Below are 15,419 nucleotides of genomic sequence, written 5' to 3' on the forward strand. Positions count from 1 at the left end.
TTCTTATACCAAATAGTTTGCTAGATTTAGCCAATTTAAAATTCGGGAATCAACTTCATGGACATAAAATTCTCGCCTTTGATCTCCTAAAATGATCGTCAATTCTTTAATTAAACAGTTAGAAAGAAAATTAAAATGAATAAAGAGAAAATGAACTCGTACGAAAAAATGTACGAATTAAATGCAATATTAAATAGCCCAGTGGTCGCCAGCCTTTCTGACCTCGCGGACCACTAAACTCACAATTTTGAATCCCGCGGACCACTGTCGTAAATGTTTTTAATTATTCAAAAATCTGTAGAATAATGATCATAAAAGTTCCATTTTACCTCATTAGTATGAAATTCACTCGTATAATATTCGTAATTATAACAAATTAGTAAGAAGTTTGTTGCTGCTTGTTTGAAATAAGTTTATGGATTCTTGGTCTTTTTCACGAAGGACGACAATCGCACTCACATTATTTACTGTTGATTATTTATTGATTTGATTGACTGTTATCAATAAATACTAATGTCATTTCGTGTTTAGGGGTTTTTAGATCGATTGTAGTGAGAAAAAGCAATCAGGCATTTTGCATTTTCTTTCTTAATTTAATACTTTACGTAACCTTGAGTTGATCAATGTCCAAATTTCTCCACCTTCACTAAAATTTTCTCGCGGATCATCAGTGGACCGGTTGGCGACCGCTGAAACAGACTATTTAAAATAAATTAAATAATTTATAAAATGTAAAATTTATTTTATTTTACACTTTTTTGTACTCAGTTTAATATTATAATTTATTATATTTTTTTAACGTGTGGAGAAAATAAATTTATATATTCAATTTTTAACTGAAGAATACAGCTATAAATAATGCTATATGGAAATGATATGGAATTATAAACTGCAGTGACTTTTAAATGCTATTAAATAATAAATATTTAAAAAATTTTTAACTCGACATGAAATATTTGAAATTGGTTTCTCATATTTAAATGATTTTAGTAGATTTATATTTTGATAGTATTTACATAAATTTATATTTATTATTTATTCAATTGACAATTAATCACTATAACATACTGAATATAACTATCAATACTATACAAAATTTTATCTAATCGATTTAACTGTAAAATATAATTTCCTACAATTTTAGCCAGTTTGATTTAATTAAGACATTTTCAATTTACAATAACATAAACTATATTAAATCAAATCTAGTTTTACTATCCGTTTACAAACTAATTTAATTTATCTTTTAATTTTATTAATTGTTAAAAGTGAACATTTACATCATCGCAGATGTAAGTGAAAAAATTTATACTCATTATATAAAATTAAAATAAATCAGACGTAAACAAAAAATTAATGGAATAAAACAAATAAAAATGGTATAAAAATTTTTATCCTTCACAAATATTCATAAAAATGTCATTTAAATTAGTGTTAGGCCTGTAAGTGACAATAAACCACTTTGATAACAAATTTTTGGTTAATTTTTTACTTAATTCATATTTACATAATATAATTGAATAATTGAAATATTTATTTATAATTGAAGTAAATATTTTTCATTATTTTTATACTTTATTTTAGTTTTTATCAGTAATATTAACCTATTTTAGTTAATAAATCAAAATTTATTTCAAAACTGATATTTTAACTCTATTAAAGTTTTATTTCCAGGATAAAACACATATTCATAAAATAAGTTTGATTCATGAAGGATAATGCTGTAAATGGAAGGAAGTAGAAAATGAAAGAAAGTTTTGAATAAAATTTTAATATTATACCACTACAATTAATCTGTTTTTAAAATTTATTTCTGTTAAATTTGTTTATTTGTTATATATTTTCTGTATAAATTTAAAAATCTTTCTAGTCATTGGCCAAACTGCTTCGACAGAAGCAATTTGGCCAATGAACAGAAAGAATTAAAGGCTTAGAATATATTTAAAATAAGTCACTTTTTGCTGTAATGTTTAATTAGTTTACTAATATTTAATTCAAAACTTACAATTAGCAATAAATTTGAGTATCTTTAAATGTGATTAGTCAGGCTTAAGTATGATAAAGTAAGACTTGATGTAAGCTACATTATTTTAAACAATTTCATTTGTATTTATCCATTTATTAAAATTCTGAAAGAGAAAAATTAATTTTAAAAATATTATTTAAAATTATTTTTAGTTCAATAAATTAATATATTATTTCGATAGCTGATATCATTTTTCACTAAATAAATTTCCTGGTTTCCATAACATAAAAAAATAAAATAAAATATAGTATTTAAAAATTGATGAGATGCTTAAGAAAAACATGACATTCAACCTCAAAAACTATTGATAAAAATTGAGAGATAATCTGTTGATTTCTCCGAACTTTTTTAGTTTAAAGCTATTGATTTAATTGTATTTTTAATATTATTAAATAATTAAATAAAACGAACTAAAATTTTTCACTTCTATAGGTTACAAGATGATACAACAGATTTAGTTTAAGGAACGTTTGATAAAGAAAATTCAACAAATTGCAAAATGCATTAACATTATGTAAGAATTATTTATATTTCTCAATATATTAATCGAGAAAGATTTTTTTAAATAATTATTTTAGCAATAATACGTGTAAAGACATAGTTATTAAACATAAGTTATTTTGTATAATTGGTAAAAACTTTTTAAATATTTTTATTTAATAACATGTACCGTGTATTTCTTTAGAATAAGGATATAATGTTTAACATTGTTCAATAAATAAAACAAAGCGACAATTTCACAAGGAAATTGTCTTATTTTTAATAAAATATAACTTTTTTGCAAAAATCTATAGCTACTAAAACGTATGTTTAAATGATGTTGGAAAATGATAATATTCTCGAGTTTATAAATTTGAAATATTTCTGATCACGTTCAAAGGACAACAAATACTAACTTGTATTCTAATTTAGCTTAACTTGTTAAAATAATTCACTTTTAATATACAGTATTTTTTAAATTCTTAAAAAAAATTATAAAGTAATACGATTTAAAAATATGTAGTAAAATAATTCAAATAACAAAATTAATTTATAAGGGATTAATATATACTCGACACTTGCTAATGTGGCCATTCTTTGGACATGGATAAGCGACAATGCCGGATTACTGAGTGTACGCTATTGAGAGTTGGTGTAAAACCTGTCTAAAAGTAAAGAATCAGTAACGAAGCGTGACCTGTCACCCTTCGTTACTGATTCTTTCTGGTTCTGTACCAATTTTGTTATTGTGAAATTACGTACAGTGATACAGTAAATCCTTATAAATTTAATGTTACAAGTTTACTATGTGTATTTTTAAGAAAACATGACTACGAGTAAGAGGCAAATGTATGATGGAGTTATGTCGGATTGTTAAGAGACGGATTAGCAAGAGTGTACAGCATGTTTATTGTTTGTTATTTCAATTTATCAAAAATGTTTTCTATTTTAGAATTTATTTTCATGAAACTGTGAATGTGAATTATGATATCAATTATGTCACTTTATCACTTTTTTTTATCTCACGAATATTTACACCATATAACAATTGCTTCTTTATTGTAGTCACGAGAAGTTGTTATGTGATATTTCGAATGAGCGTGGGTGTATTAATGTTATAGTTGAAATATTATTTCCTTGATTTATAACGATTGTATCTTTACTAAGCTTACAAATCTCGAAAAATTTTTAGGTAGTTTAAAATTTCAACGCCTATTTCCTATATAATTAAAATGCTATATACCTGTTACATTTTAAAAATAAAATAAGATTAAAAGTTATATTTAAAAAAAATAGTTAAATCCTATATTTATTCTGTTAACAATATCAACTTTTGTGTATGAATAATAAAAGCATTTTAATATGAAAATAATATTTAAAATTTTATTTCAGTTATCCCAGATGAAATAATGATCCTTCGTATTTATATCATGTGGAAAACAGGCATTGTTTATTATCTATAAGATTTATTTTATCAAAATGTTTGACTATAAAGTAAATTTTTGAAGTAAAATCTTTTAAATAGTTGTCTTAAACATATAATTTATTATACAAAAACATTAATTTTATATAAAAATAATATTTTTTATAATACAAAGTATGACCTACTAATTGTAACAATAAACACTACAAAATAATGGAATATTATTATGAAATATCTGGAGGAAGCATTGTAAAATATCAATTATTCATTTATTCAATAAAGTTTTCTGCATAATTTTATATTGCNTATGGGTTATTTTTTCTACTTTGATTCTATTTAAAATCTTCGATTATATTGTAGAAAGCTAATTACATAAAATAATTGCAATGAAATAATAATGTTAATAAATTAAAACTTTTCGTAAAAGAAAGTGTACAAAAATTCTGAATAGTTAAAAAAGCATGGAAAGACAAAGCGAAATTTATAAATTCAATTGCATTTTTATTTGCAAATAAAAGAAAATAATATATAAACACAGATGATATCACATGTTTGCACATTTACATAATAAACAAAGAACATATAACAAATAGCGGACTGCATACCAACCAATAACGCCTCACCACTACGTATGACTATTTTGTCTATATAATAAACTTACACATTTTATACTGTACATATATTTCCCATTGGCTAACAAGCATTAAGCGAATTCACAACGCGATACATACAAAATATTGTTATTAATTAATATAAACAATTTACAGCAGTAATGAGTATTATCTCCTGTAGCTTTTGCTACCATTGCCATTTCCATTGGCATGACCTCCATTTCCATTTGAGTAAGCAGCTCCGTTTCCATTTCCATTTGAGTAAGCCGCTCCGTTTCCATTCCCATTAGAATAGCCATTACCATTTCCGTTAGCGAAACCATTACCGTTGCTATAAGAACTTGCTCCATTTCCATTTTTATATGCTGCGCCATTTCCGTTACCATTGGCATAACCATTTCCATTTTTATAAGCTGCTGCGCCGTTTCCGTTTCCATTTGCGTAACCATTTCCATTTTTATAAGCTGCTGCGCCGTTTCCGTTTCCATTGGCATAACCATTGCCATTTACAAGAGCTCCATTTCCATTAGAATAAAGCGCTCCGTTTCCATTTCCGTTACCATTTGCATAGCCATTTCCATTGCCATTAGCATAGCCGTTTCCATTCCTGTAAGAAGCTGCGCCATTACCGTTACCGTTAGTATATCCATTTCCGTTTCCATTTTTATAAGCTAAACCATTGCCATTTCCATTGCCATTTCTATAAGCTCCATTTCCGTTACCACCATTAAGTCCTTTACTATATCCGTTTCCATTTCCATAAACAGCCGCTCCATTTCCATTGCCATTGGCATATCCACCATTACGACCATTTCCATTTCCATATCCACCATTACGACCATTGCTGTAAACTGCTAATCCGTTTCCGTTGCCATTACCATTGCCATTTCCATATCCGTTGCGTCCTTTTCCGTTGCTATAACCATTGATTCCATTAAGCCCATTACTATATCCATTACGTGCTTTCCCATTACTATAGCCATTACCACCATTGTATCCGTTACCATTTCCATTCTTACCGTTACCATTTGCATAACCACCATTTCCATTGCCGTAGGTAGCAGCTCCGTTTCCGTTTCCGTTTCCATAAGCACCGTTTTGACCATTGCTGTAGCCATTTCCATTGAGTCCATTACCGTTTCCGCCATTTCTATATTTACCATTTTGTCCATTACGATAAGCTCCATTTCCATTTGAATAAGCTGCTCCATTGCCATTGTAGCCATTGCCATTTCCATTTCTGTAACCATTAGAGATGCTTTGGTAAACGCCATTTTCTCCATATTTTCCACCTATTGCTCCTGTTCCATACACAGAAATACCATTGCCGTTTCCATTACCATTACCATAACCATTACTGTAATAGCCATTACCATTTGATTCTTTAAATAATTCAGCATTCAATTCATAAAAACTTTGTGCTAAACTGCAGTCAACATTATGATACCAATCGCAGACAAAGTATTGTTGATTGAAAAGAGTAGCATTTGGACATAAAAAACTATCTTGACGACCATCGGATTGACAAATATGAAATACCTAAAATTTAAAAATATATAAATTATTCAATTTATTTAAAAACAATATTGACTAAATCATAAATTTATTAACAAACCTGGCATTGAGCTTCGGGATCAGCAAAATAACCTGGAAATGCTTGATCAGCACAACTAAAACTCGTTAAGGGTACTTCACTGAAAACTGGGAAATCAACACCTGGTGTACCGAAAGCTTCCACACCTAAATCTTCGTATTCATCATAACCATTTCCATATCCGTTTCCGTAAATGCCATTTCCAACGCCGTAAACACCATTTCCATTACCGTAGGCTCCGTTACCATATGCTCCGTTTCCATTACCATTACCGTTACCATAAGCCCCGTTGCGTCCATTGCTATATGCTCCGTTTCCATTTCCGTTGCCATTTCCGTTGCTGTAGGCTCCATTGCCATTTCCGTTACCGTATGCTCCGTTGCCATTTCCATTACTGTAGGCTCCATTTCCGTTTCCGTTGCTGTACGCTCCGTTACCATTATAGCCACCATTAACTCCATTACCATTTCTGTAAGAAGCGCCATTACCGTAAGCTTTTCCATTTCCGTTTGCACCATTGTAGACGCCATTTCCGTAGCCATTTCCACCATTAGCATAAGCAGCCCGTTTCGTCTAAAATAAAGTTGTAAAAATTAGATTATAATGTTGGGTTTTGTGATTATAAGTAAAAAAATAATTCTTACTTTTTCAGCATGAAGAAAAGTTGCACAAACGCCTGTAATATAAATTTATTATATTATTTAAACATGCCAAAAGGTAAAATTATCTTACTACTCTAAAAAAAGATTTTTACAATCGCCACTAGGGTATTAATTAGTGCTGAACACACAGGAAAGATACTTCCTTATCTTCGCACTTGTCTTATTAATGCTCCTCCGATCATTTGTAATAAAAGTAAGTACTGTACAGTTTGATGGATTTTTTATTAATTGAAATAACTTTAAAATCAATGATTTGTAATATTTTTATGAGGAATTTTCTTTTAGGATATTAGCTTAGAGTATTTTTTATTATTAATATTTAAAAAAAAATACTTACTTAATAAAATTAGTGATATGCTTGTACACCGCATCGTGGTGGAATATTGATATTTGAAATAAAATAACTAAAAATATATAATAAATATAAATAAAAACTTTGAGAAAATATCGGAGTAGGTTTAGAAGGGATACATACGAAAATAATGCCAATGTATGGAGTTATATCTTCAGTTCAGTAGGCAATTTCTACTACAACTCGAAGAATCAGAGAAGATTGTTCTTTGGTGCTTTACTGATACTTTCAACAAGCTTATATACTTATTTAGGAGGCCCAAAAGGGGTGGAGATGTTCTACATCCAACAGCCCATCATAAGCTACTGCTCCAATTTTTCTTAACAAAATTGAAAGACAAATGACGCAATCGTGTCTCCAGGGCATCTTAGTTAACATAAGAGGGAAAAGGTGGACTTACTCGAGATTTCACTTTCCTATCGAGCGGTATTTTTGATAATTAATTATTGGAAATTGCCGTTTGTCTTCATGATAATCTAATAATAAACCTTATAAATATGTAGTAAGCTTTTAATTTGGGAATAATTTATATAAAAAAATGTGAAGATTTCTACGTAATTATATTGTGGGTATCAATTGGTTAATTATGTTAAAATGTAAACTTATGTAAGATATAAATCATTTCATATATTTTAATACTTTCATTTAAAAAACTAAAACTTTAAAAATAATTCAAGATTTGTATAGAAAATGTTTAAGAATGACTAAAAATCTTAGTTATCACGATTATTATTTGTTATTAATTTAACAAAATATTATTTTGTATCAAACGATGAAGCCCTTTAAAAAACTGCTTTTGATGGAAATACGGAATTGGAATATTATTCAATACAGTTGAATGCATTAATAAAATAAATTTTTCAACATATTCTATTATTTCTTCGCATGTAAGAAAGGATAAGAAGTAAATCATCGTTAACAATAGACTACAGAATCATGTCTGTCCTCTTTTTATCACATACTGTTTTCATAATCCTTCAAAACTCAGTCGAGCACAAGAATCTTCATTTCATACGGATAGAGTTTGACCTTTTCGGATAAAAGGTTATGAATGCTTTGTATTTTCTCTGTCATTTGACAATAGAAAGTAGTTTTCAGCGGGAGATCGCTCAACATTTATAACAGAAACATTTTTCATATCTTACGAACCGCGTTTGTGTCAATGTAATATAGCGAGAACATTAATTAAAGCTGTTAATATTTCTCCATAGATATGTCATACCGTATATGAATAAATAAACTTAATAATATATAGTACTAGTTTTATTTTAGAAGAGTTAAAATTTTTCATACTTCAAGAAAATCAATTTTAATTTATATACAATATTATACAACGTTTATAATCTAGATTTTATTTATAAATTTTTGAGTATAAAATCATACGTAAAAATTTATCTTTTTAAAATCAACTTATCTTAGATACAGAAAGAAATTTAAATTTTAATATTTATAATAAAAATAAGCATTGTTATTCGTATTATCATTGAAGTCGCGTGATGAATGCAAATTTAAATTTAATTACAGATATTTTCCTACTGTACAATATTGAAAAGAAGCAAGATAAAATAATAAAAGAATACTATTTGCCTTTTTGCCCTTATTAATTAAAAATCTTGCATAGTTTCCTTAACAAAAATGAAATCTTTCCTCTCCTTACATCACTTTATAGTCCAAATGAAAATTACAGAAGCTATAATTTTTCATGTAGACAGGCAAGATCGCTTAGAGATGAAAGTTTAGCAACTTTTATCTCTTTTTTCATTCCCCACCATCCCAAAGTAATATCATTGATTGGAATTCCCACGATAAAAAATCTACTTTAGGAAATTAATATTATTGTTTATATAAATATAAATTATCAGTTGTCTTTTTGACTAGTTTAAATTGAATTTTATATAAATTGTGCGAAAAAAATTGAAAATTTAATAATTGTATAACTCCTAAGTCTCTGTTATTTATGTCTGGAATTAAAAACGTGTTAACTAATAATTTGATAAATAAAAATATATCGTATACAATAAAAAAATTCGCTATGAGTTTATAAAATTATACGGATTTATTTTTTACTCTCCTCTCGGTAAACACTAAAAGAACCTTTTTTCTGAACAAGTCCACAGTGGGAAAGGTCGGATAGTGAGGGATAGTGTTCGACATATCCGGAAGAGACCACCTCCCCAAAAAATTCATGAGGTATTTCGAATGCCTGAATACGATCCCCGTTTTTATTCCCCCCCCCAGAGTGTAGGCTAACGACCTTAACCGCATCGGCCATTCGATTTGTAATATTTATTAGACATATATTCTTAACAATTTAGTAGATTTGTTTACATTAACCTAAACTGCAATATTCGTTTTTATTTAATATTGTTAAAATTGTGACAATGCCTATTTACTTTGGTTTGCTCAGGTTAAAATAACAACATATTTATTTCAGCATAAAATATTTTCTATTCTACACACTTATTAAATATTTAACGCTAAAATTATTAACTTTTTTTACCAATTTATATTTAATTACAAATTCATTTAAGAACATATTTAGAAATACATAATTAAAGCTAAAAACATCTTTTTTTTGTCCTTTTAATTTTATGAAATTTTCTCAGGTTTGTTAAACACAAAAATTACCACATTTTTGTATTGTATTTTTGTATTTTTTTTTAAAATAAGTTTGCATATAATCAAAATTGTTTTTATAAATCTTAATTAAATTCATGTATATGTGATACTGTATTATAATATACATATTATAATTTTTTTTTTCATTTCATTTATTTAGAGCGAGGTAATTGAGATTCTCAACGAAATCATTAAATAACGACTAAATTATTATTTTATATATTTACTTTGGAAAATTATTTCATTATAGATAGATAATTAAGAAAAATCTTGCCTTGAGATATGACAAAATAGAGAAAAACCTTAACATTTCAGCTGTCACTCCACTAGAAATAATTGCACGAAGGATATTAAAGAAAGCGAACAATTTGTTATTAGAATAGAGTAGCGCGGGTTGCGACCTTTCTAGGTCATATCAAATGATCCCGGAAAAGTATTATGAAAAAAAAATCTTTACAAATTTTAAGTGTAATTTAGAGTAAATTCAATTTATACATATCTCGTTTACTCTGTGTTACAGATTTTGTAATATTGATAGCTTAATGCCGTATTATTCGAAATGATTTTGTTATATAAGTTTTATTAAAGGATTCGATAAGTAAAATATGAAATAATAGTTGGTTATTTTATTAATAAAATTATTGTATTTGTTTAAAAATTAGAATTGGGCAATACGTGATAATGCTACATTATTTTGGAATATGATAGATAAAGTGATGATAATAGAAGAGATTAATGAAAGCGTTTCTTCTGACCGAACACCTTATTTTCCACTGTAATTTCCACCCATTATCACATACCTGCCGTCAGATTATCGGATATCTGAACAGTTGGCCCGATCGTGATCGCTGTCAGGTCACATCTCGTATGACGTCACGATGGCTAAGTGATATCTTCTCAGATAATAGATTTTGATTTTATTCAATACGAAAGAAGAAATGAGATACTATCATCATTATAAATTGTGTTAAAATCATTAAATATTATTTATAAATTATAAATAAAATTAATATTTTATTAAAATCGAAAAGTATAACTTAACGTTATAATAGTTAAACAAATTATATTTAAAATTATACAGAATGATTTGTCTTCTTAATAATGTGCTCTTTAATAAATAGAAATAATTTTGCTTAAAATATTTTCCTATTTTTAAGTAATTTACTTTCTACTTTTTCTTTCTATGAAAAGAAATTTACAAAGTATTTTAAGATAAATAAGATAAGAAATTAATAGAAAATATAAAAATAGCTATCTCGTATATATCGTGTCAAATTCACCAAAGCGAATTACTTATTAAATAGATAAAATTTTATAAAGAAAAAATTATTTAAGTATAACTCGAGAAAAAAAAAAAACTATAAATAATTGAAATAATTGCATTGTAAATAACACTAGTAATATAAGATTCCTAAATATTGTATCGAACATCTTAACAACTCTATAATTTGATAATCAAATTCGTAAAGGTTTTCATTTAGGTATTTTTTTAAAATATAGATCATATTAATATTGAAAAGACAAAGACCTGATTTTTTTTCTTATTAATATTATAGTACTTTCTCCATTACCAAGATCACGTTTGCTCCAGTTTACTTGAAAGATTCATATACTAAAAATTGTAAATCGTATGGATCCAGGTTGACCTCGTCATCTCATTTCGATGATATACCACATAGCTTCTAGGCAAATTTCCAATCGAAAGTTAGCACACTTCATCTTCTATATCATCTTTGATTGATTGTTTTGTATCAGATATTTTACTATAATTTACCGCTTTGATATTTCCCCATATCGATGATATCTGATTACTCATTAATAACGTTGCTAAAACTGTAATTAATTTTTTGATAAAAATCGATATATTGTGTATGTAGGACTGTATAACATCCTATATATATATATAAATTCGACAATAAGAACCCATTTTATTATTAAATTTTGTTGGATCTGTAAAATTCTCTTCTTGTTGGTACTAAAGAAATTGGTTCCGGTTCATATTATATTGCTTCTTTAAGCAACGTAATGTGAACTGGATCATCGATCTTGTTTCATTGAGTATTTATAGTTTTATATATTTTTATATATTAAAATATGAAACAAAAATTTTTGTATTTATGATTTCTACGAATACAATTTTTTTCTTTTTAAATTTATANTAAGTATAACTCGAGAAAAAAAAAAAACTATAAATAATTGAAATAATTGCATTGTAAATAACACTAGTAATATAAGATTCCTAAATATTGTATCGAACATCTTAACAACTCTATAATTTGATAATCAAATTCGTAAAGGTTTTCATTTAGGTATTTTTTTAAAATATAGATCATATTAATATTGAAAAGACAAAGACCTGATTTTTTTTCTTATTAATATTATAGTACTTTCTCCATTACCAAGATCACGTTTGCTCCAGTTTACTTGAAAGATTCATATACTAAAAATTGTAAATCGTATGGATCCAGGTTGACCTCGTCATCTCATTTCGATGATATACCACATAGCTTCTAGGCAAATTTCCAATCGAAAGTTAGCACACTTCATCTTCTATATCATCTTTGATTGATTGTTTTGTATCAGATATTTTACTATAATTTACCGCTTTGATATTTCCCCATATCGATGATATCTGATTACTCATTAATAACGTTGCTAAAACTGTAATTAATTTTTTGATAAAAATCGATATATTGTGTATGTAGGACTGTATAACATCCTATATATATATAAATTCGACAATAAGAACCCATTTTATTATTAAATTTTGTTGGATCTGTAAAATTCTCTTCTTGTTGGTACTAAAGAAATTGGTTCCGGTTCATATTATATTGCTTCTTTAAGCAACGTAATGTGAACTGGATCATCGATCTTGTTTCATTGAGTATTTATAGTTTTATATATTTTTATATATTAAAATATGAAACAAAAATTTTTGTATTTATGATTTCTACGAATACAATTTTTTTCTTTTTAAATTTATACTATTATTAATGTGATTTGGTCATCTAAACTATTTTGTTTTCATAATTTTTATAGCAAAAAATATAAATAAATTCCTATATTAATACATTAAATAATTTATTTTCGATTATTTGACATCGAAATAAGAGAAAATTGAAAACTTTTTTAGTTTTAGATTTATAGTTACGTTAAATTCCATCTTATTTAAGTTATAATTTGTTATAAAATATTTTTAAAAGTTCAAATTATGATTATTATTTATAGTAAATAGTTTAACAGTAATTGAATTTAATTAAATTTTAAATTTTTATTTAATGTTTATTTGATGAACTTAATTATTTAAATTATTTGTTTGATGAATGTATTTTGTTTGATCGTAAAATAAAATAAATAAAAATATTGAACACATTAAAATCTCATTTATAGTACTTATTAACTTAAAGTTCAAATACAATATAATAAAATAAAATTATTCTGATAGTTTCTATCAATATATTTTAAAAACTAATTATAAAAACATAAAATATTTTCCATTAAATCTATCAAGAAATGTTCTGAATTACTTTTTTCTTTCAGTTGTATTTAGATAAACTTAATTCATAACAGAAAGTTACTATGATTAATTATCAAGACAACTCGTTTCCTTTCTGAAAAATATTTCTCAAACATAAATTTACTACAAATGTTAACTAGCCAGTTAGTACAAAGCCAGTTTTAAACTATACAATTCTAGATAATAGTAAAAACGTATAGTCTTACAGTTTAAAATGGTAGAAATTGAAAATGTTAACGTACGTCGCATTCAAAACATCGAAATTTTTAACGATTTGAAAGCTTTGTTCAAGTAACCCACACCCCTAAAGGGTGGAGACGAAACACTCCTTTTTTAATTTCTTTACTTGAAATCGCTTCTTTTTTATTTGGAACAGTTGATAGCCATTCTTTGCCAACTGGTCATCATTTTCTTCCTATCATTTTCTGAATATTTAACCTTTAAAGCCTTTTTTATGACGTAATTGAAAGTGAAAGAACCAAATTTCCATTCAAATGGATGCCACATAATTGTACAGGATTATATGGATTATAACTTTCCAATAGATTATATACCGTAATTATCGTTTAAAAATTTATTTTAGAAATGTATCATAAACGATGTGTTAGAAAGAATTTGTTATTTCTTCGTAAAAAGCTTTAAAAATTAATTTTTTATATTCTGTATAAGAAATAAAAAAGCAGTTTTACATTCTTTTAAAGAAAATGGTATATGAATAATTTCAAATTCAATTCTTCGGAATAATAAAAAAAATCCTTTTAATTCTTAAAGATATTCTTTATTTTTCTTTAGAAACATATTACTGTATTTTAGTACAAAAAAGAAATATTGAAGAAGCATTGTTAATATATAGTCTTTTAAATATATTCTTAAGGATAGAATAATATCTATTGAACGTATACATAGTCACGATAATTGGAGATTTATGGTATCTATCATTTGCCTTTGATTCTGTCATCACGTTTTTGTTATATGATAAGAAATATTATTTAACCTTATAATAACGATGACGTTATATTATAATTTTTTATAAATATTGAACAATAATCTTCATTTAAATTTTAAAAATTATAAATTATATATTCTAGAATTTACAGAATTATTTAATAGACAATAATATTTAGTTGTTGTTGTCGAAACGTATACAATACAACAAATAATATTTAGATTAATGTCATTTTGAGCATTTTTATTAACATAAAATAATATTTTATTTATCAGTTAAATAAATAATAATTGTTTTTATTAAATGTTGAAATCCGAAATGTCAGTCTTGTTATTAAAATTTTAATTGTTACAGTAATAAAATTTAAAGAAATGAAATTATAACTAATGCTTTTTAATTGTTTCAAAGCTTTTATAGACAATATATAATCTAAAAAGACAACACAAATCATTGTAAATAAACCTATTCAGATTTGTGATGCCTATTTAGTTACAACAGAAGAAAAGCATCTAGGATGAGATGTTCCATTGAGATTAAGTACCTCATATTTTCATTTAAATTATGTTTTTGGATTTCTGCCGAGAATACCGAATTATCATAATGTCATCTTCAATGCTATTATTTTTATTCTAAGAAAACTGAAAAGACAATAAGTCATTTGGAAACTTCAACTACGGTAACGTAAAGGTCACGAAATGGTTTGTTGGGTTGACTTAAATACAGTTTATAGATACATTAAGAGATTTTCCAGTTATTAACCTAATTGCGAATACTTAAATATGAATATGAATATTTAATTATTTTTTAAAAAATATATTAAAATTATAATATTTTAAATTAAACAGGCTTATTTATCAAAGAGCAATGCTTCAATTATTGAATTATTATTTCATAATGAAATTCTTTGTTAATATTGTATAAATAAAATACGTGATATAATCATGAGCTAGATATTTTCCGCATATTTAAAATCCAGTTGTAAACTAATAATTTAAAATTTAACTAGTCAGTCTGAATAAGTATATTGGAAGGGAAAGTGGACGTTGAACCCAATAACATCGACGTCATGGCTAAAAACTAGATTATCGATGATAAGAATTCATCGGAAAGTGCTTTATGATTGAATGATGAGTATCGAAAATTATAGTCTGCTATTATAAGTATGTCCTGTGATGGGAGGTATTGATAT

At 26.1% G+C, this 15,419-nt stretch overlaps 1 protein-coding gene across 1 annotated transcript; it reads right to left on the minus strand.

Moving 5' to 3' along the window:
- Window positions 1-4,708: 4,708 nt before the first annotated feature.
- Window positions 4,709-7,348, minus strand: LOC111642542 (glycine-rich cell wall structural protein 1.8-like). The gene is made up of 5 exons (XM_023388890.1): window positions 7,272-7,348; window positions 7,134-7,200; window positions 6,779-6,810; window positions 6,156-6,707; window positions 4,709-6,079 (listed from the first exon to the last, which is right to left on the minus strand). Exons 2-5 carry the CDS (start codon window positions 7,165-7,167, stop codon window positions 4,709-4,711), a joined length of 1,989 nt encoding a protein of 662 aa, XP_023244658.1. The 5' UTR covers window positions 7,168-7,200; window positions 7,272-7,348.
- Window positions 7,349-15,419: the final 8,071 nt, after the last annotated feature.

This window comes from Centruroides sculpturatus, unplaced genomic scaffold (assembly GCF_000671375.1).
Source record: "Centruroides sculpturatus isolate CEXI.00-Female unplaced genomic scaffold, Cexi_2.0 scaffold1634, whole genome shotgun sequence".
NCBI lineage: Eukaryota > Metazoa > Arthropoda > Arachnida > Scorpiones > Buthidae > Centruroides > Centruroides sculpturatus.

Bases quoted from the DNA above. Each gene is read 5' to 3' on its own strand.
- LOC111642542 (XM_023388890.1), bottom strand. From the start codon at position 7,167: ATGCGGTGTACAAGCATATCACTAATTTTATTAA. The intron at 6,811-7,133 runs GTAAGTATTTTT...TTTATATTACAG, and splicing joins CATATCACTAATTTTATTAA to GCGTTTGTGCAACTTTTCTT. The intron at 6,708-6,778 runs GTAAGAATTATT...ACTTTATTTTAG, and splicing joins CTTTTCTTCATGCTGAAAAA to ACGAAACGGGCTGCTTATGC.